At 39.4% G+C, this 21,000-nt stretch overlaps 1 protein-coding gene across 2 annotated transcripts in view; it reads left to right on the top strand.

Moving 5' to 3' along the window:
* BCLAF3 (BCLAF1 and THRAP3 family member 3) overlaps nt 1-21,000 on the top strand; it is a 106,330-nt gene that overhangs the window by 51,115 nt on the left and 34,215 nt on the right. The window contains exons 2-6 of one of the 2 annotated variants that reach the window (XM_063450194.1): nt 1,808-1,984; nt 4,430-4,485; nt 12,011-12,541; nt 12,789-13,451; nt 20,329-20,501. In XM_063450194.1, coding sequence (XP_063306264.1) covers nt 4,445-4,485; nt 12,011-12,541; nt 12,789-13,451; nt 20,329-20,501 — 1,408 coding nt within the window. In that variant the 5' untranslated portion in view covers nt 1,808-1,984; nt 4,430-4,444. The remainder of the gene's footprint in view (nt 1-1,807; nt 1,985-4,429; nt 4,486-12,010; nt 12,542-12,788; nt 13,452-20,328; nt 20,502-21,000) is intronic. The other variant, XM_063450195.1, reaches the window with a different exon arrangement.

The raw sequence follows: 21,000 nt of genomic DNA, 5'->3' as shown, positions 1-21,000 counted from the left end.
TAGGGGAGCTGCTGGTAAGGGAAGTGAGAGTGTGCTGCAACAAACAGGTAACGGGGTCCTGCAGCACACTCTCCCTTCCCAGCAGCTCCCCTGTCTCAAACTCTCACGGGTCCAGTGGCCGTCACACACTACATCCACTACACAAACACACACACTCTGAATTCACTATACACACCGCATCTAACACACACACAAACACTACATCCACTACACATACACACACACTCTGCATATAATATACACCTCATACATTACACAAATGTACAATCTGCATGTACTATACACACTGCATCCATTATACGCACACCGCATCTACTTTACACACGCACTCTGCATCTACTACACACATTCTACATCCACTATACACACACCACAAACCGTACACACACTGTATTCCTGGGGGCGGCCCTGTGGGCAGACTCTGGGCAGGCCCCGGGGGGCCCAGAACTTGAGCTGTGTCAGGCGCCCCAACATTTCTAATGGCATCCCTGGCTTGTCATTGTTCTCTATGAGCTCACTCTTCTGAGGAAAGCTCAAGTAAACACGTTGCCAAAAGGGTTAATTATTTATGTCTGATCAGTAAAATAAGGTTGTGATACTATAATTATACTGCATGTGGGGTAACCGAAGACGCCCAGATATAAAGTGTGTACTAGGGTGTTGGTGTAGAAGGGATTGCAGGGTTAATTGAGTGGTTGCTGGGACTAGCAACAGGTAACCAGGGGTCTGGTGTAATTAACCCTTCCACTTCCACACTCTCCCCACTGTCTCGGCTGGACCAATAGCCCACGTTCATGACAGGTAGGGAGTACTTGAGGACTGGGTTGGGAACTCCTGCTCTATATGATCAATAACGGTTTGAGCATCAAACAAAGATTCCACCTTGTCTTTTGATACTTGCTTGTCTTGAACAGTTACCAGTTATTTGTATGTTGAGTTGCAAATAGGTGTTCCATATGTTGGTTAAAAAAAAAAAAAAAAAAGAAGAGAACATTTTAAATACAATTCTAGAAATTATAACACATGAGTATTCTTTACACTGAAAAGCTGAATAAATGGAATTTTCTACACAAGGGACTGGCTACCACAGATTAAATGTATATTAAGCATTCATTAACGAAAGTGATGAATTGCTGTTGACCACAGTGTGGTGTTTAGTACGAGATTGCTGTCTCAAATACAAAATTTACTGGAAGCCTTAACTGAGCAATCTAGTGTTAGAAATACAAACATTTTTTTATGTTCGAGGTACATCTTAACTGTTTATATGTAGCTCCCCCTAATATACTAAAATGAAGTAGTTTTACTTACCTTCTATCCCTTGCCACTTTCACCTGTTTTCCCCTGCCTGAGAGAGTCAGTCATTACTGATAATCTCAGCCAATCTAATGTTTCACCATAGAGAATCAAATATGTCAATGAATCTCTGTGGGAAATGTGCGGTGTCTTAAAGCTCAACGCGAAGAGACCAAAAATCAGTCCTGCAAAGAGATCTGAACCGTAATTGGAAAAAACCCTGGATGTTTAAGTTATAGCCACTAGAGTTGTCCTTCGGGTCAAATGTAAGCACATCTTTTCACAGAAAGGCAGTATTTGCATTTCTCATACTGCAAGAACAGGCTATTAACACCAAAACCACTACAATAAGTTGTAGTAGTTCTGGTGTTTAGAGTGTCCCTTTCATGAAGAAGCAATTATTTATGATTCAATATAGAAATAACTTTTCAGGTATAGTAGTATTTTTTTCATAGTTTGCACCACTTATTTTAATTGGCATTTAAACATTATTATTTTGATCTGTTTCTAGAAGCTGCCATCTGAAAACAAACCCCAAAAGATATTTATAGCGTGTTTGTTTCAACCTTGACCTTCAAGAGCAAGTAATGATATGAAACTGAATATTTGGATGAAAGAAATATACATTGTGGAATCTATCCTAGACCACAGGGGAACTTGCAAATACGCATCATTTTTGACGGTATAGGTAAGAGAATTTAAAAAAATAAAAATAATTAAATACGGATGCATGTTGTTTTTTTTTTTAAATTCTTTATTTTTGCTGTGCATGCAGTAACAATAGGCTTGCAGAGCCACAACAGCAACTGCAGGCTTTTTCATAGCATTTTACAGTGTGGCAGGTACAACAGCACATTTTTTTTTATGAACAAGAAAGTAATTGACTTTTAAACAACTGTATGGTGGTTTAAACATGCTTAACTAGACAGGTTTATGGCTGATTTCTTTGCGTGAAGATTGTGTGGAGTATGTGGCAAAACATTCCTGCGGAGTACAAACATTCATACATGCGTCAGGATTACAATTGTTTGAATTCTTGCTTTAGTGAAGAATCGAAATGAGCTTGGCCGTTAGGAGAAGTCAGAGGAGACCCACAGTGGGAAACATTACACTTGCGGACATCATGACATTGGTTATTAACGTTGTGTGTCATATATTATTTTATTTTTTTATGTGTTCTTATCCTGTAGGGATTATTTTAATCTGGATGTCCGTGCTAGATTTCTAAAAGATTTGGACACCTTCAAGGCACTTGAAATTTGCTCCAAACCATGCACAGTACAGGCACAATGTTTTGGTCACATATGGGTTGCTATAAAGATGGTAGTATTAACATTTTGTACTGTGACATGAAAGATATTCAAGGATAATCTAGGAATGGAAAGATTTACATTGCTTTTTCAAAAATCTGCAATTCGAAGCTTAAAGGGACACTATAGGTATTCGGACCACTCTATCTCATTGAATTGGTCTGGGTGCAGTGTCCTTGTCTAACCTTAGTGCTGCAATGTTAATCATTGCAGTTTTAGAGACCAGACCAGAAGGCACTATAGTGTTAGGAATGCAGATTTGTATTCTTGACACTATAGAATCCCTTTAAATTTCTATGAATGTATCCCAGCGGGCTTCATTTTTCGCGAGGCACATCATTTCACTTATCTGCCATTGGCTAAAGCTGCTACTCCACTGAACAAGTATTAATTAATACATTTGTTTCAACTCTTTTATGCATGTTCACTAGAATATCTTTCACGGCTTAATTACTTAGAGCAACTGTTTGGTAGTTCAGCATTCAGCATCTAAAATACATATAATATTGTAATTTCCTGATTTCTATGCATCTCTATGGGGAGCGTTCAGCGCCTCCATGCAGAGCGTGGAGATGCTGAACATCACTGCTGCACGCTGTGCAGCACTAACCCTGGAAGCGCCTCTAGTGGCCATCTGAGTGACTGCCACTGGAAGTGTCTCTAGGCAGTAATATAAACACTGGGTTTTCTCTGAAAGGAAAACAATGACATTAAAAAGCCTGATTTTTATACTCACCAGGTCAACTACACTAAGCTGTAGAGGTTCTGGTGACTATAGTTTCCCTTTAAGACTGAAGGATCCTGTGGAAGATGTAGATATGAACCCACACCTGCCTGAGTTATTTTGGATGGTAAAACTGTTAAGTGTAAGCATTTACTTTGTACCTGGTTTGGGTTTTTGTTACATGTTTAACCCCTTAAGGACACATGACATGTGTGACACGTCATGATCCCCTTTTATTCCAGAAGTTTGGTCCTTAAGGGGTTAATCTTCAAGCAGACATGGCTGTGTGCATCTGGGTAGATTTTGGGGTGAAATTGGATTAATTTGGCACTTTTTTGCTGTGTAGGATTTGTAATCCCACATGCTTCTTCATGCCCACACTCTCCCCACAGTTTGAACATTAAGGCAAAGGATTGAAGAAGTAGGTGTAAGTGGGATAGGCAGAGCTTGGAAGTGTTAAACAGCTATGTGATATTAAGGCAATGCTGGAAAGAGTGTAAAGGAAGATATTAAGCATTGCATGTACACTTGAGGTGAATATATAAATGTGAACATACAGTAAATATGCAATCAGTGACTGGGCAGTAAAACGTAAGCAAATATCAGTCAAATGAACCATGCGATATCTTTAGACAAAAACCTGTCTATCTTAATACATTTTTATGCAGAGGCTGGTACTGAAAAGCTGAATTTCCCAAATAGTCCTATGGAGAGAGTACAAGATTGCCATACATTCAAGAGGAACCATAACGTCCCTGGATATTTAGTATTCTCTTTATATACAACCTGTTAATAATACAATTAAATGTAGAAATCCACTACACTGTATTTACTTCTCTCTAGAACTGAGCGCCTGTACCTTGTCTTCCAGTCAGACAATTCCAAAGGACAACGCTTCTAATGACTATCAGTGTAGAGAGCTAGAGAAACGAACACCGTTTGTACCCTGACTATGTCAGAACTACACCGTATTGTAATTTTTCAATCGTCGAATCTTTAATATACATTTAAAAGAAATGGAACATTACATTGAAAATAAAACAATTGATACAAATTCTAGGTGAATTTCACACACATTCTTACTTTTTTTTTGTTTAAGGTTGTACCATAAAGAATGGCAAAATCAAGATCCAGATCACCCAGGTGGAAGAACAGGTAAACAGATTTTAATATAATCTTCGTTAACCTTACTTGAGTTAATTATGTTTTTCCAATAAACCATGTCAGCTTGAAAGCTTGAATTGTGCATTCAATTCTTGCTCTGGTATTATTTACTTTGAGAATAGCCTGCCTTGGACCAAATGATTCACCTAACATCAACTGGCCATTGTGAAATTAATTAATTGAACCAGAGGTTATCCACTCCATCTTAATGTGGTGATGATCCATTGTCAGACATATTCTGGAATATTGCATCACCCCAGCTAGAAAGGTAGAACCAATTCGTTGAAGCTTTGTAGACTCCTGTTCTTTCCTACTTCTGACACCGGAAATCCCAGACTGATCCCAGATCCTCTGTAAGTCTGTTTACATTGCACTGAGAGGACACACACTCACTCCATCTGAAGGACTTGCTCACTTTGAGAATCTTGGCTGCTCCAAAATCAGCCTTTCCTAAGGCATCTGCTTTGGATGAGATCCTTTTGGCCATGCATCTGGTCCACATTGCTTTAAAGTACATTAAATTGTGTTCCAGTATTAACAAAGCCTGGAAGAAGTATTTGGCCTTCTTAATGCTTCCCACACTGTTAAAGCACCCAAAGAAGCGAGTGTCACGGCAAAGGTACATAATTAATTGGTGCACTATAGAATATTGCTATTTAAATTCTTTATTTTGTTGTGCATAGCTTTTTCAAACAACTTTTGTGCCATGATGGCATGCTATGGTATGATTTGCTTATAGAGGTATATACATGGCATAGAGGTGAAAAACACATTTTTCAATAAGGAACAACAGGAAATTATAACAGTTTGGTTGGTCACAGTGAGGTTAGTTTAGCGTTGTGTGATGTTTGGCTATGTATTCTGTGTGATTCTTTGCAGTCTACTATGGGACTAGCTGGTCTCGGTTGGGTGTTCGTGCCGGGCAGGCGAGGTGGTTTGACAGTTTTACGGTGGCTTGTATCAGTGATGTGTTTGGATGGTCGTGTGTGTACAGGCTTCTATGCTTGTGTCTGTCGTGTTATGAGTGTGTTGGGCCTGTTGCATGGGCAGTGTGTGTTGATGCTTTGGATCGTGCTGTCATGTAGTGTGTTGATGCTTTGCTCTGTCTTGGCATTGAGGGTGGTTACCCCTAACCATGTGGGTAGCGGGGGGGGGGGGGGGGCGGGAGGGGGTGATAGCTCTGTATTTGTGGAGCGTAATTTCGCATTCGGGCATCGACGTTCTTTGTGCTGGTCTGGGTACCTGAGTGTCTGTCTGGGAGTTAGTCAGAGAAGAAACAGTAAATCATAGTGAAAGGCAACATAAACAAAGTATTAAACATGAAGTTATCTTCTGTTGGTTTCTCCTTCGCTGGGATGGGGGTACTGTGGGTAATAGTCCGACATGATCCGACTTTGGGTTTCATCAGTGGGCAAGTGTCCATGGAACTTAAGACCCCAGTCCACTTGTTCCCGGGGCGTGAGGGGAGGCTATTGCGGTTTCTCCGTTCTCTCTTCGGCGTTTCGGGTTCTGGTTCGGCGAACTGATGGTTTTCAGGTAGTTGGCTGCTTCCTCCGGTGTTGTGAGGACTTGTGTTGTCCCTGCATGGGTGACTTCCATGGAGCCTCCTGCTCCCCACCTGTAGGCTATACCTGCAGCGCGTAACTGTGTGGCAGTTTGGCCGTATGACTTGCGCCACAGTAGTGTGGCTCTAGATAGATCTTGATAGAACGTAAGTTCTGCTTCTTCAAAGGACAGCGGTGTGCGATCCTTAAGCGCCGCCATGATATGGAGCTTGACCTGTACTGTTACGCACCTTAAGATGACGTCTCGAGCTGCTGGTGATTTCAGTTGTGTGTAGGTTGGGAGCCGATAGACTCCATCTATGGTGAGTTTCTTAGCAGTTGCGTGTGGGAGTATGCTGGTCAGGAGGCGCCTAGCGTAATGCGGCAGTTCTTCTGCTGTAATTGCTTGTGGTATTCCTCTGATTTTAATGTGTGTTCGCCTTTGTCTATCTTCTATGGTCGCCATCTTAAGTGCCATGATTTTTTGGTGATGCTGTATGTGTTGTACCTGATCTTCCAGCGTTTTCAGGTGAGTTTTGACTTCCACCACGTCTTGTTCTGTGGCAGTTACCCGGTCTGTGACCGTTTGCACCTCCGTTTTGAGGAGGGCCGTGTCGGCCGCCCAGAGCCTGTGTATGTCTGCGAGTAGGAGTTTGAGATCGCCTTTGGTGGCCGGTGCAGGATCGTCTGGAACTTCGGGCTGCGGTGTAAGCGTGGACTGTATGGCCGGCTGGGTCTCTGATCTGCCCTGCTCTGTTTGGGGAGTGCGGTCTGACTCCCAGTCATCTCCCGTGGGACGTGGCTGTGCGGGGCGTTGTAACAGCGCGCCTATGTCTCTGCTGTCCGCCGCAGGTTTTTGGGACCTGCGCCCCATTGCCGCTGAGGGAGCCGGTGGTTCCGTAGGTGTGGGGATTAGTGGGTGCCCCCCTCTCTCTAACCTTGGTCGGAGCATGAAGTTCTCCAGGCCTCGGATAGTCGGCGCGACGTAGGCCCCGGTTTTGCGTTTCTGCTTAGGAAGCTTCTGCGGGTGTAAAAACTGCATCAATCGGTGCCTCTAGTCTTTCTGCCCCGTTTCTGAGGGTTGTAGGGCTGGATGGGTGCCCGTTTCGGTGATTTTGCCCAGATTCAGTGAGTACGGTTAGGAGACTGTAGAAATGGCGTCTGGTGCCATGCGATGGCAAGCCCCGCCCCCAGAATATTGCTATTTAATGTAACTTGTGTAGTGCATACACTTGGTAGAGGACAGATGCCAGAAAGGGTTAATGTAAATTACATAGGAATGTCATAGATGTCAGATGGTTTACAACATGAATTGCTCTTTTGGTCAACCAAGGCTTCTGCAAGGTGTGAAAGGTTGCCCCTCCGTTGCCTGTATGTCTAGTTTCAATGTAACGGACTAACTGTCTTCGACAACGTGGCATGTAAATAGATAGTGGATATCCTTGATATGTTTTTTAATTTTTATTTATCTTGTGCAAAGAGTAACATTCAGGCTTGTTGTGCCATGACGACATTGACAAGCATATTATCTAACATTTTAGCTACAGTGGTATGGCATATGAGAGTTGCACGTTTTAAACATTTTTAAACAGCCTGAGCTATATGTCTAACACACGGTGCGTTGGTTATGAACGTCTCTCTAGCTAATAAACTGTACACAGGCTATTCGTTAACAAAGAAAAGAGAGTTGTATAGCCAGGAGACATGCTAAGCTAGGAAATATATGAATGGACATGCTGAACTACACACACTCCTTCTTTCCAGGTTCTGACAGAATTTGTCAAAGATTCTGTTGATTCTGGTCATAAGGTCTGGTTTATCTTCGGCTGGGTCCTGGTGCCATGTGGCGTACGCCATGCTTTGTGTCTCACTCTATTTCCCTGTGGTCCCAGTGGCTTCGCCCCCTGTGCCTATTAGAGCAGTTGAGCCTTCCTGGGGTAGACCAGGATCACCCCTGCCGGTCCGGGTGGTTTGCGAGACGCTTGCAGGATGATTAGGGTCATTGAACGGCTCCGTTTAGGTCAGCCGCCTCCCCCATCCGTTGCGCTCTAGACCACATGAGTCTGAATTTGCTGCCGGGCAGCTTCTGTCATGTTTCCAACCTCCACAATGTGCTGCAGTCAGGTCGGGATGCAGGTGAGGTCAATTGTGGGCTTGATGAAGCCAAAAATGGCTTGTATTGCCTGCGTAGGAGAGGAGCTCGAGCAAGATGCGACTCTCCACCATGGCAGTCAGGCCCCATCCCCATTTCCTTGATATGTTAAGGAACCTTGGTTCCCAGTGTCATATCCAAAAGAAAAATGAATACAAAAAACACAGATTAATCTTTAAGCCTCATTTTGTGCATATTTATGATGGGACAAGCACACTCTTCTAAACAAGTCTAAACATGGTTACTGGGGCTCAAGTCATGTGGAAGGAATTGTGAAGTCCGCCATATTAGGCCACAAGTAAGAAGTGTGACATGATATGTAAATGTCTACTGTACTTGCTGGTGGCCAAAATCTAATTTTGAGTGAGTCACCTTCTTTCCTTGGCAGAGACCCCCTGGGCAGACGTTTTACTTTTAAAACCTAAGTGAGTGAGTAATTAGGACTTCTGTTAATTTCTCATTTCACAGTGGAGTCTAAATCTGTTGTTGCAGTTGCTTCAACATTCTGTCATTAAACCGATGCACACGCTGGATTTGCAGTGTTTGTCCTCTATCTGTTGTCTATTTTTTCAACTACGAGGGTTTTTGAGTTTTCTGCCCTGTGCCATGCTTCTGTTTCTGATTTATTTATTTTATTTATTTTTGTTTTTTAAAATGATTTATTTGTTTCACATCAAGCAAAAGCGATACTTTATACCTACGAAATCTTTTTGCCCCAAGTTGTTAATTGGTTTGTTCCTTTTTTATGGCATTACCTTGACCTCTTGACTGGAGTCTCTGATTTGGCAAGCTTGTTCCTTGGCAGATACACTGGTGCCTGGTAGGTTTACCTCTAATTATATTAGAGCAATGTCAAACTCCTGGAACTATCATTGTGACTTCAATATTTTAGATTTGCAATGCACCCACTTAGCCAATTTCTGAACTTTTTGTGACTTGGGGCTGCTTTGATATGTCTTATCCCACATGTTATGGATACTTGGAGACTATGACCAAATTAAAATAAGTTAGTTGATACTTACACGTACATTCATTTTCATCTGTGTGGTCATGGATTACAAGGCTTTTCCCTAATTTTTAATCTCCTTAGAATTCTGGTGCCTGATTTATGTCATTTTTTTTTTTTAAATGTTACTACTGCTCAGATCCTTTGTGCTTCGCTTTACTTCTCCTCTAAATAAATGTCTAATGCTGGGATTTTCCATGGGAGACGCAGGACGAAGGAGATGTCTTCAGGGCTATATGGGATCGGTTCTACATCTCCAGTTGAAGTAACATTGCAGAAGTAATGGATTTTTATGAACCGTGACATATATATATATATATATATATATATATATATATATATATATATATATTTATATTATAATTTTTTTTAAATTTTTTTAAGATTATATATGCAGTAGAGAGATGGATATAAAAACACAAAATGATCTTGAATAATTGCATAGAGCAGGCATAGGCAACCTTCGGCACTCCAGATGTTTTGGACTACACCTCCCATGATGCTTTGCCAGCATTATGGGTGTAAGAGCATTATGGGAGATGTAGTCCACAACATCTGGAGTGCCAAAGGTTGCCTATCCCTGCTCTATGCAATTATTCAAGATCATTTTGTGTTTTTATATCCATCTCTCTAACTGCATATATACCGTATATACTCGAGTATAAGCCGACCCGAATATAAGCCGAGGCCCCTAATTTTACCCCAAAAAACTGGGAAAACTTATTGACTCGAGTATAAGACTAGGGTGGGAAATGCAGCAGCTGCTGGTAAATTTCTAAATAAAATTAGATCCTTAAAAAATTATATTAATTGAATATTTATTTACAGTGTGTGTATAATGAATGCAGTGTGTGTATGAGAATGCAGTGTGTGTATGAGAATGCAGTGTGTGTATGAGAATGCAGTGTGTGTATGAGAATGCAGTGTGTGTATGAGTGCAGTGTGTGTATGAGTGCAGTGTGTGTATGAGTGCAGTGTGTATAGGAATGCTGTGTGTATGAGTGCAGTGTGTGTGTATGATAATGCTGTGTATGAGTGCAGTGTGTGTATGAGTGCAGTGTGTGTATGATTGCAGTGTGTGTATGAATGCAGTGTGTGTGTATGAGTGCAGCGTGTGTATGAATGCAGTGTGTGTGTATGAGTGCAGCGTGTGTATGAATGCAGTGTGTGTGTATGAGTGCAGCGTGTGTATGAGTGCAGCGTGTGTATGAGTGCAGCGTGTGTATGAGTGCAGCGTGTGTATGAGTGCAGCGTGTGTATGAGTGCAGCGTGTGTATGAATGCAGCGTGTGTATGAATGCAGCGTGTGTATGAATGCAGCGTGTGTATGAATGCAGCGTGTGTATGAATGCAGCGTGTGTATGAATGCAGCGTGTGTATGAATGCAGCGTGTGTATGAATGCAGTGTGTGTGTATGAATGCAGTGTGTGTGTATGAATGCAGTGTGTGTGTATGAATGCTGTGTGTGTATGAGAATGCTGTGTGTATGAATGCAGTGTGTGTGTGTATGAATGCAGCGTGTGTGTATGAATGCAGTGTGTGTATGAATGCTGTGTGTATGAGAATGCTGTGTGTGTATGAGAATGGTGTGTGTGTATGAATGCAGTGTGTGTGTATGAATGCAGTGTGTGTGTATGAATGCTGTGTGTGTGTATGAATGCTGTGTGTGTGTATGAATGCTGTGTGTATGAATGCTGTGTGTATGAATGCTGTGTGTGTATGAGAATGCTGTGTGTGTATGAATGCAGTGTGTGTGTATGAATGCAGTGTGTGTGTATGAATGCAGTGTGTATGAGTGCAGTGTGTGTATGTGTGTGTGTAATGCAGAGTGTGATGCAGAGCCTTGGTGGGGGGTGGGCATTTTTATTTTTTAATTATTATTTTAATATTTTTTTTGTTTCATTACATTTTTTTATTTTATTATTATTTTTTATTTTATTTTTATTTTTATTTTATTATTTTTATTATTATTAATATACATACATTTGGTGGTCCAGTGGATGGGCACTGTGTAGGAGGGGGCTGTGGGGGCTGCAGAGAGATGTTACTTACCTCTCCTGCAGCTCCTGTCAGCTCTCTCCTCCTCCGCCGGTCCGTTCAGCACCTCGGTCAGCTCCCAGTGTAAATCTCGCGAGAGCCGCGGCTCTCGCGAGATTTACACTGTGAGCTGACAGAAGAGCTGAACGGACCGGCGGAGGAGGAGAGAGCTGACAGGAGCTGCAGGAAAGGTAAGTAACATCTCTCTGCAGCCCCCACAGCCCCTGTCTGTATTATGGCAATGCAAATTGCCATAATACAGACTCTGACTCGAGTATAAGCCGAGTTGGGGTTTTTAAGCACAAAAAATGTGCTGAAAAACTCGGCTTATACTCGAGTATATACGGTAATCTTAAATTTTTTTTAAAAAAATTATAATATATATATATATATATATATATATTATAATTTTTTTTAAATTTTTTTAAGATTATATATGCAGTTAGAGAGATGGATATAAAAACACAAAATGATCTTGAATAATTGCATAGAGCAGGGATAGGCAACCTTTGGCACTCCAGATGTTGTGGACTACATCTCCCATAATGCTCTTACACCCATAATGCTGGCAAAGCATCATGGGAGGTGTAGTCCAAAACATCTGGAGTGCCGAAGGTTGCCTATGCCTGTTTAATATCACGTGTATTTTTTTTTCTCTGCTTATTTTTACTTTGAATGCAATGTAATGTTTAAGAAAAAAAAAAACAATTGATGAACCTTAATTTTCTATTCATATGATATGAAGCAACATCAGAAAATGTATTTCTTATTCTTGCAGGCCACCATTGCACAGAAGCCCAGAGCAACAAAGGCAAAGACACTACAGTGATGAAGTATTCCGCAGAGATACAAGAAGGCCCATACACTGGGAAGAAGATCGTCATGGGCAAAATAATCCAAGAATAGTTCCACATAACCGATTCAATGATAAATTGTATGAACAGAATTTGTTTCCCCCGAAGATAAGAAAATCTCCTTTAGAACCTGCTGATAGACTGAGGAGAATTTATTCCCCAGAAAGGAATGGGGAAAGCAGTAGAAGATTCCCCACAAAGTACCCAGAGGACGCCCCTCATAGAGATAATGATCGTAATTTTAACCATCACAGAAACCAAGGACGGAACTTACATGATGATGCAAATGGTTTTAGGATAGGAAGGAGAGAAGACAGTTTTCATGGACCTCATCGCAGAGAACCTGATTGGGAAAGGGGTGAAAATGGAGATCACTGGAAACAAGAAGGGCACAGAGATCAGCATGCTTTGCCATACAGAAGAAATTCTCAAGAACGAGGCATTTTTCCGAAGAGGTATAATAACTAATTTCTTGGGCCTTTACATATTGATATAATTTTTTTTTCCTGGCATGGCCACTAAAAATGGAGACACATTTGCCTGCCAGTTAGCTTGATTTAACTACATTTTATTTTTTATAATCCTGAATCTTATTTAAAGTAGCAATACTGACAAAAGTTTTAGTTTTAATAATATTGGGCAAGATTAATGGTTTGCTGTTTTCATTTACATACAGAAATAAACTAGTTTATGTCAACACAGGTATCCAGAAGATCGTAATTTTAAAGAACCTGGTCAAGGTCCAAAAAGGCTTAGAGAAACAGAGAGACTTGAACATAGACCACTGCCAAGAAATCCCCACTGGAAGACAGATCATGTGTTCCGGCCATCTGAAGGAAAGGATTGGTCAAAAACCTCAGACTTCAGAAATCCAAGTCCTCTTGTTCACCGTGCAAACTCTGGAGAGTTCACCAAAATAGAATATGACTATAGTCATAAATCTCCTTCTTATGTTGGTATGGATCTACCATTTCCTGATGATTTTGTTGACAAACACAACAGACATGAAGAAAGAAAACCTGTTCACACCAAAAATTCCCACGATATATTGGACAGTCATACTAGAGAAAGGGGAAAATATTCTTCGGAACGACTACTAGACTCCTCTACTAAATACAGTATTAAGAAGTATCATAATTCAGATCGGGATAATTTAAAAAATGAAATGGAGAGTAAGCACCAAAATCATAAATACAAGGAACGGGGAAGAAACAATAGTGTCCCACATAAGGAGTCCATTCCTCCCACAGACCAACTTGACCAAAGTTCCAATTCTTCTGTATCTAAACCAGCTTTGAATAACACCTCTTCCATGGAAACTATCACGGTTAATTTGAATTTGAAGAAACAAGCGGATAAGTATAGGTATTTTTTTAATACATATATTTTTATTATTATTTTTTTTTTCTAGCAAAAATGTAATGTTTTGAAATTCTGTTTTGGGTTTTCTGTGAGGCTGAGTTAAAAAGTTCATGCTTCTTTCAATACATCATCTGCAGTTTTGGGAAAAATGACAGGTTTGGATATATTGTGTGGACTTTCCATTATTTTACCCATCTAATTCATATTCATTACCAATCGAAGAATGTGATCCAACTGGTTGAAAGCTGCCACTATATCCCAATTTACAGGGATATCCTATAAAATAATATTACCAGGAAGAACCTATTTGACAAAACTGTAGGAAAATTAAACGCTAAAAGCTCAAGAGAACAGTGTTTGAAAAATACGAACATTCCAGATAAATTGCAAAAGTTCATACTCCGTTCGTGTCGGACAGCTTGATATCAAATAAACAGTGTTCGTCCAAACGTAATATTTTTCATATTGGCAAGTTATACAATTTGCTGTAGACATCTGTAGTAATGGTTTACACATTCAGTGACATCACACTCCAATTTCTCCTTGGAAAGCAAGAGGATGATTTGATGATTGAATAATTGTTGTTTTATTTCTCTAAAGAAAGCAAGGGGGGGGAAAAAAATAAAAAAATTTCCATGATCCTGAAGTTACTGGAAGAAAGTCGTTCATTCTGTCAATCAAAATGGGCCATATATGTGGAAATCCTGACTTTATTTTTCGATCATTTTGGATGTTATTATAAATGTTATGAGGGATGTAATGGAGAAGAATAGGTGCCCATAAAAATGACATCAACAAATTTGATAATACCTACAAGTGCACCTTGTGTTGGGAAAGAAGATAATACATTTAATGGACATTTATAGCGTTTTCTCCTGGGAGTAATCGGTAACAATTACCATAAAATATTAGGGTGTTTCTCCTTTGATATATGTGATTTTATTCAGAAGACCTGGATTGTTAATGTAAAATAAAGAAGTGGAGAAAAATATTGGATATTTGACACCAGTAACCTTAAACTTCGTTACACATCAAAATCAAGTGTTTTGGATATGGTTTGCAAAATATATAGCAACATCTACGTGAACTGTTCTTACAATTAACCAAATAAGTGGACCACAAAATATTCTGTTCTTTTATAACTTTTGATATAAAATATCTTCTAAATCAACCTTCTTCAGCCAAAAACAGAATTTCTGTTAATATTGTTATCTTTTATATGGAAAGTTGCATGAAATTTTTCTCACCTCACAATTTTTGATACTTTTTACACAAATATTTTTTTCTACCGATCTTCAACTCCTGAGAATGTTTAAAACCAAGTACAAAAAGTTTAAAATAATTCTTGTTGATTGAGTGGCTTGATGTTTTGCTTTGTAAAATGACCACACCACTTGAGGTTCGCTGCTTATTGTGACTTAAAGATCAAGAATTAAGGTAAGGAAATGATGAAGTCTGTAGCCGATACTTGTTTTGTGAGATTGAGTGATGCCAATCATTCATAACATACATCCCATATATGGGGTTCATTTTTCAAGGCTACCTGATTTATTTAAAAATTATAGCAGACTCCAGACAAATTTTTTGTAGAATACATTGTGGGTTGAAACAACACATGTGTAGTTGGTGAGAAGGCTAGACACAGGAACAAGTGGTGGAGTGACCTACTTTAAAAATAATCTTACAGACTAAATTAAATATTAATTATCAAGCTGTTTCTAGAAATCCGTGTTGTATCCCTTTAACCCCTTAAGGACACATGACGTGTGTGACATGTCAAGACTCCCTTTTATTCCAGAAGTTTGGTCCTTAAGGGGTTAAACCAGATATACCCACCCTTACAGTGTTCTTTCTTAGATGTGGAATGTCCACTCTTGGCTTTCCATTCCTTGTTGACTATGTTTTCTCTATATATATATATATTTTTTTTTAACTAGTTCAAATTACAGTGGGGTTTTTTTTAGACCATGGCCTCCACCCTTGGACCTCTAGTTGTTGTTGAATAACATTTCCCATAATTATCTACCATTCATTAGTGCAGTGTTTATTTAAACCTGGGGTGTCTATTTCTCTTGCAAGTTAAAGACTCCCAAAACCTTATGGGAAATGCAATCCATGGTAAGGTGAACAATTCACTTGTATGGTTTCTGATGTTTTTCACAAAGAAACCTTTAGTCCATATATAAATATTAAAAAGGTGGGTTTTTTGGTTTTTTTTTTTTAATACACTTTACTTAACGTTTATTTCCTTTCAAAACTTGAAAGTATTATTATATTGAAAATCTTTTGAGAGGACAGTTGTCCTTTGAGTAGGCAATGAACATACATAAGCAAAATCAACAGAGTCAAAACAGGCAATACAAAACACACAAACTCATCCCTACATTTTAGTAGACGACCGGATCCACCGCCATATACATGCACCTGGTTCAGAGTGTTGGGAAACCAACTGTTGGTCTCTGGTCTTCCTTGCTTCTGTGCACAGAGTAAAGCGGGCGAGACCACAGAGACTCTGTTTTTAAACAATATCTGACCCAAGGTGCATGTATATGAATGAATACTCCTGTCATATACATTGCATTGTTTTACCATTGCAGATAAAAAAAAAAAAAAAAAAACACTTTTTCTTTGTGTAAAGAATAGGGTATTAGAACATTTAGTGGTCATTTTGGCCACATTTAGCATCAATGCCATAGTTTTAACCAGTGAATGTGGGTAATAAAATATGTTTAGATGACATTGTGCATATGAGAGACAGTGTGGCTAGTTGGTGTCATGTAGTATGTTGGATGAGAGAGAACGCATTCACACTTATGTTTACAAACCGACATTCATATGTATTCATATTACACCCATGCTTGTTCTTTCACACACATTGCAAAGATTACAAACATATCTGTAATAAGTGTGATAAAGTGTTTCAAAAGGTGCATAGACTGGATTGGCATCTAGAAACTTAACTACAGTATATCGTTCTCTGTCGGTGGTTCTCCTGCTCTCTCTATCCTAAAATAAACTACAGTGCATATGACTTATTCTTCTGGCAAGCATATCTCACATCTTAAATAGCAAATTGGATTTTGGGAGGTGCAACAGAAAATAAATAATAAACAGATTATACTTATATTCAGTGAATCCTGTTTTTGACCTGGAATTCAAGAAAAAAGCATAGTATAATACTGTTACATTTAATAAGCAGAGTGAAAACAAAGGTAATGGGTCACTCACAATCTGGAGAGCCTTAGGAAGCAGGCTCTGACTGTAAAGGCTTGTGAATAATGAGCTTATTCAGGCTATCTCCACTGGTTCTTGGTGATAAGGCACTTTCTCTCCCCACAAAGGGCAACAGTAGAATAAAGTAAAGTAAAAAAGGTTTTACTGGTTAAAAATCAATTAGAGCTCTTTACAAGCCTTTACAGTCAGAGCCTGCTTCCTAAGGCTCTCCAGATTGTGAGTGACCCATTACCTTTGTTTTCACTCTGCTTATTAAATGTAACAGTATTATACTATGCTTTTTTCTTGAATTCCAGGTCAAAAACAGGATTCACTGAATATAAGTATAATCTGTTTATTATTTATTTTCTGTTGCACCTCCCAAAATCCAATTTGCTATTTTCTATGTATATCTATTGTGCTTTTTTGGTGATTCTGTAGCACTTGGGAGTAGCTGCATCCTCTTTGAACAGCGCCAATCCACTCATTTATTTTTTCTGGTTCACCAGGAATTATATCTTTGTTTCTTTTTATATCTCACATCTTGTCACTCCATGCAGATGATGATGTGCATTGGTATCAGGATATGGATGGAGACGTGCGCTCGGCTGGGCCAGTCAGATAGGGATCGGGAATAGGCATGATGGTTGGAGAATGGTAGTACATTGGTGCAAAATTGACTGACACGGTTTGATGGAGAGAGCTTTTTTTTATAGGATAGAATATAGTTACCGTATATACTCGAGTATAAGACGAGTTTTTCAGCACATTTTTTGTGCTGAAAAACACTCACTCGTCTTATACTCGAGTCAGTTGTCTGTATTATGGCAATTTTCATTGCCATAATACAGACAAGGACCGGGGGCTGTCAGGAAGCTGTAACTTACCTTCACCGCAGCTCCTGTCAGCTCCCTTCTCTCTCCTCCGTCCGTGCAGCTCCCAGGTCAGCTTCCTCTGCAACTCTCGCGAGAGCCGCGGGGTCAGAGCGTTGCCACGGGTTACCGTGGCAACGCTCCGCGCGGCCGCGAGAGTTGCAGAGGAAGCTGACCTGGGAGCTGCACGGACGGAGGAGAGAGAAGGGAGCTGACAGGAGCTGCGGTGAAGGTAAGTTACAGCTTCCTGCCAGCCCCCCTCCTACAGCCCATCCACTGGACCACCAGGGAGTGCGAGCCCCCCTCCCTGGCCAGCTAACAAGCAGGGAGGGGGGACGAAAAAATAAAAATAAATAATAATAATAATAAAAAAAATAATAATAAAAAAATAATAACAACATTAAAAAATATATATTACAATAATTAATAAAATGCCCACCCCCACCAATGCTCTGCACTCACACACTGCATTCATACACACACTCATACACACACTGCACTGCATTCATTATATACACACACTGCATACACACTGCATTCATATACACACTGCATTCATACATACACACATACACACACTGCATTCACACTGCACTCATACACACACTGCACTGCATTCATTATATACACACTGCACTCATACACACACTGCACTGCATTCATTATATACACTGCACTCACACACTGCACTCATATACACACACTGCACTGCATTCATTATATACACACTGCATACACAATGCACTCATACACACACACTGCACTGCATTCATTATATACACACTGCATACACAATGCACTCATACACACACACTCCATTCATTATATACACACTGCATTCATACACACACTGCATTCATTATATACACACTGCACTCATACATACACACTGCATTCATTATATACACACTGCATACACACTGCACTCATACACACACTGCACTGCATTCATTATACACACACTGCACTGCATTCATTATACACACACTGCACTGCATTCATTATACACACACTGCACTGCATTCATTATACACACACTGCACTCATACACGCACTGCACTCCATTCATTATATACACACTGCATTCACACACACACAGCATTCATATACACACTGCATTCATACACACACACACTGCATTCATTATATACACACACTGTAAATAAATATTCAGTTAATATAACTTTTTTAGGATCTAATTTTATTTAGAAATTTACCAGTAGCTGCTGCATTTTCCACCCTAGTCTTATACTCGAGTCAATAAGTTTTCCCAGTTTTTTGGGGTAAAATTAGGGGCCTCGGCTTATATTCGGGTCGGCTTATACTCGAGTATATACGGTAAATAAATCCTTTATCGCTATCATAAATGTAAGTAGTCCTTGATTAAGAGGGATGTTTTCCCCCAGTGGGTGCAGGCCTTAGCTCATTGGTTGAGAGCAGTCAGCTGATGTACAGCTCAGCCAATGATTTGGCCATAAAGGACTTGGCTCAGGATAACTATTGAAAGCTCCTAGCAGAAGCTCTCCATACACAAAGTGGCAGGTGCCCAGTGGATCCCATGTATGAAGTCAAACTGTTGGCCAACGTATAGCATCATAACCACTACTTTATGCTTTAGTGGTTCTGGTGCTTTGAGTGTTCAACTAAAATATTTTTAAAAATATTTTTGGCATAAAAAATAACTAGTGAAGTTATAATAGCTGAGGAAGTGCTTTATGAATGCTGTAATTATTATGTATTTGCTTAGAAATGCTGACTGTTCTGAGCACCAATTAACACATTTTGTGTTTATTAATTATGCACAATTTTTTACAAGGGAGATTAAGAGATCTTGCTTCTACCTCTGTGGTTTGAATGATTTGAATAGGACTGTGATACATTTCATGCCATTTCTTTACTCTTATTCAATTTCCCATTTGTGATCAAAGGACAGGTTAGGGCAGAGTTTTTGTCCTGACAAACAATGATGTATGAAACAGGATCTTCATTCCGCTGCCAAATTGTTCACATCACAAACAGGAATAACTTTTAATTTCCCTGGCACCAGAGCGAAATTATATTTCATGACCTTCGTTTGAGCAGGGCCGTCTTCACCTTTTTGGTTCAATCAACTTTACCTGTATTTTGTTTCTGAATTATTGACGTTTTATTTCCTTTGCTAATATTGTAGCAAGCTGCGTAAAACGTTGACATTGTATAAATGATCATGGTATTAAAGATCCACCAACAGCTTGCTATGCAGGAAGATTGTGTCTGAGCTCTCTTCTGGTTAGCTAAATACTGATTAAAGAAACACTTCGACTGCGATAATAACAGCAGCTGTAGTGGTTGTGATGCCAAGCGCAATCCCACAGTTTATATAATTTGACAATTTACCTAGGTCCCTCCTGCTGGTGGCAGACTGCTTACGGTCTTCTCATGCATCAGAATCTGGTTATCTCTGTAAGGCTAAGCAAGGCCACGCACAGGTGAAGACTTAAGCAACTTACTTGCTTTGGTAGGGTGTTCACCATAACCACTACAGGCGATAATAGAGGTTATGGTGCTTGCAGTGTTCCTTTAAATGTCAGAAAAAAGTTAAATTGTTATGTGCCTTGCCCTTTTCTTCCTGACTAATAAATATGTTTTATATATAAAAATTAATGGACAAAATAAAAAAAATCAATGACATAGTTTTACTGCTTTTGTCTGTAGTGACTGGAAATCATGAATCACAATGTCTTCTAACATATTTGTCTTTATATAGATATATTTAGAAGCTGATTTTAACCAACTCTACTAAAATCCATTTTTAGGAGTGATATCAATTCTACCGATAGACAGCTGTCTCACGATTTGGTGGTCTCTGGTAGAAAGGAGACCTTTCGACCTGTGTTTGAACACTTAGACTCTACCACTGTGGGTGCTCCTGAGATACCGAAGACTGAATTTACTCAGGAAATTATCACCATTATCCATGAAGTGAAAGGTAAGCATGTTGTGGCTATTCTCTTCTGCACAATTAAAAGAAATCAATGCTGGATATGTTGTAATTATTTTTAGAAGTGGAAGAAAATTTATTTTTCTTTTGACAACGTTTTGAATTTTATTGGAAATAACTTTTTTTATTTTTTTGTAGCAGAAGTTAAAAATATTTAGAAAATGTAAAGTGTGAAATTTAAAATGTAATACATGACACACAGGTGTACTTTAACAACTTACGGACCAAACGTCTGGAATAAAAGGGAATCATGACATGTCACACATATCATGTGTCCTTAAGGGGTTAAAGGGTTTATTTGCTGCCATTGAGTTCATGATTGAAGCATATTATAATATACAGCTTCGTTTTGAGTGCTTTATAAAACTAGATTTCTTTTTTCTTTTTTTCATTAAATCCTTTTCATATTAGCAAAACAAAAGCAACATATCAACAAAATAGACATTAAAGAGACTTAAAGTTATGAAAAAAGTGCACGCACTTTTAC

Source organism: Pelobates fuscus, chromosome 1 (assembly GCF_036172605.1).
Source record: "Pelobates fuscus isolate aPelFus1 chromosome 1, aPelFus1.pri, whole genome shotgun sequence".
In the NCBI taxonomy this organism is placed as follows: Eukaryota; Metazoa; Chordata; class Amphibia; order Anura; family Pelobatidae; genus Pelobates; species Pelobates fuscus.
The sequence above is the reverse complement of the archived record's forward strand: the minus strand, read 5'-3'. Positions and strand labels throughout refer to the sequence as shown.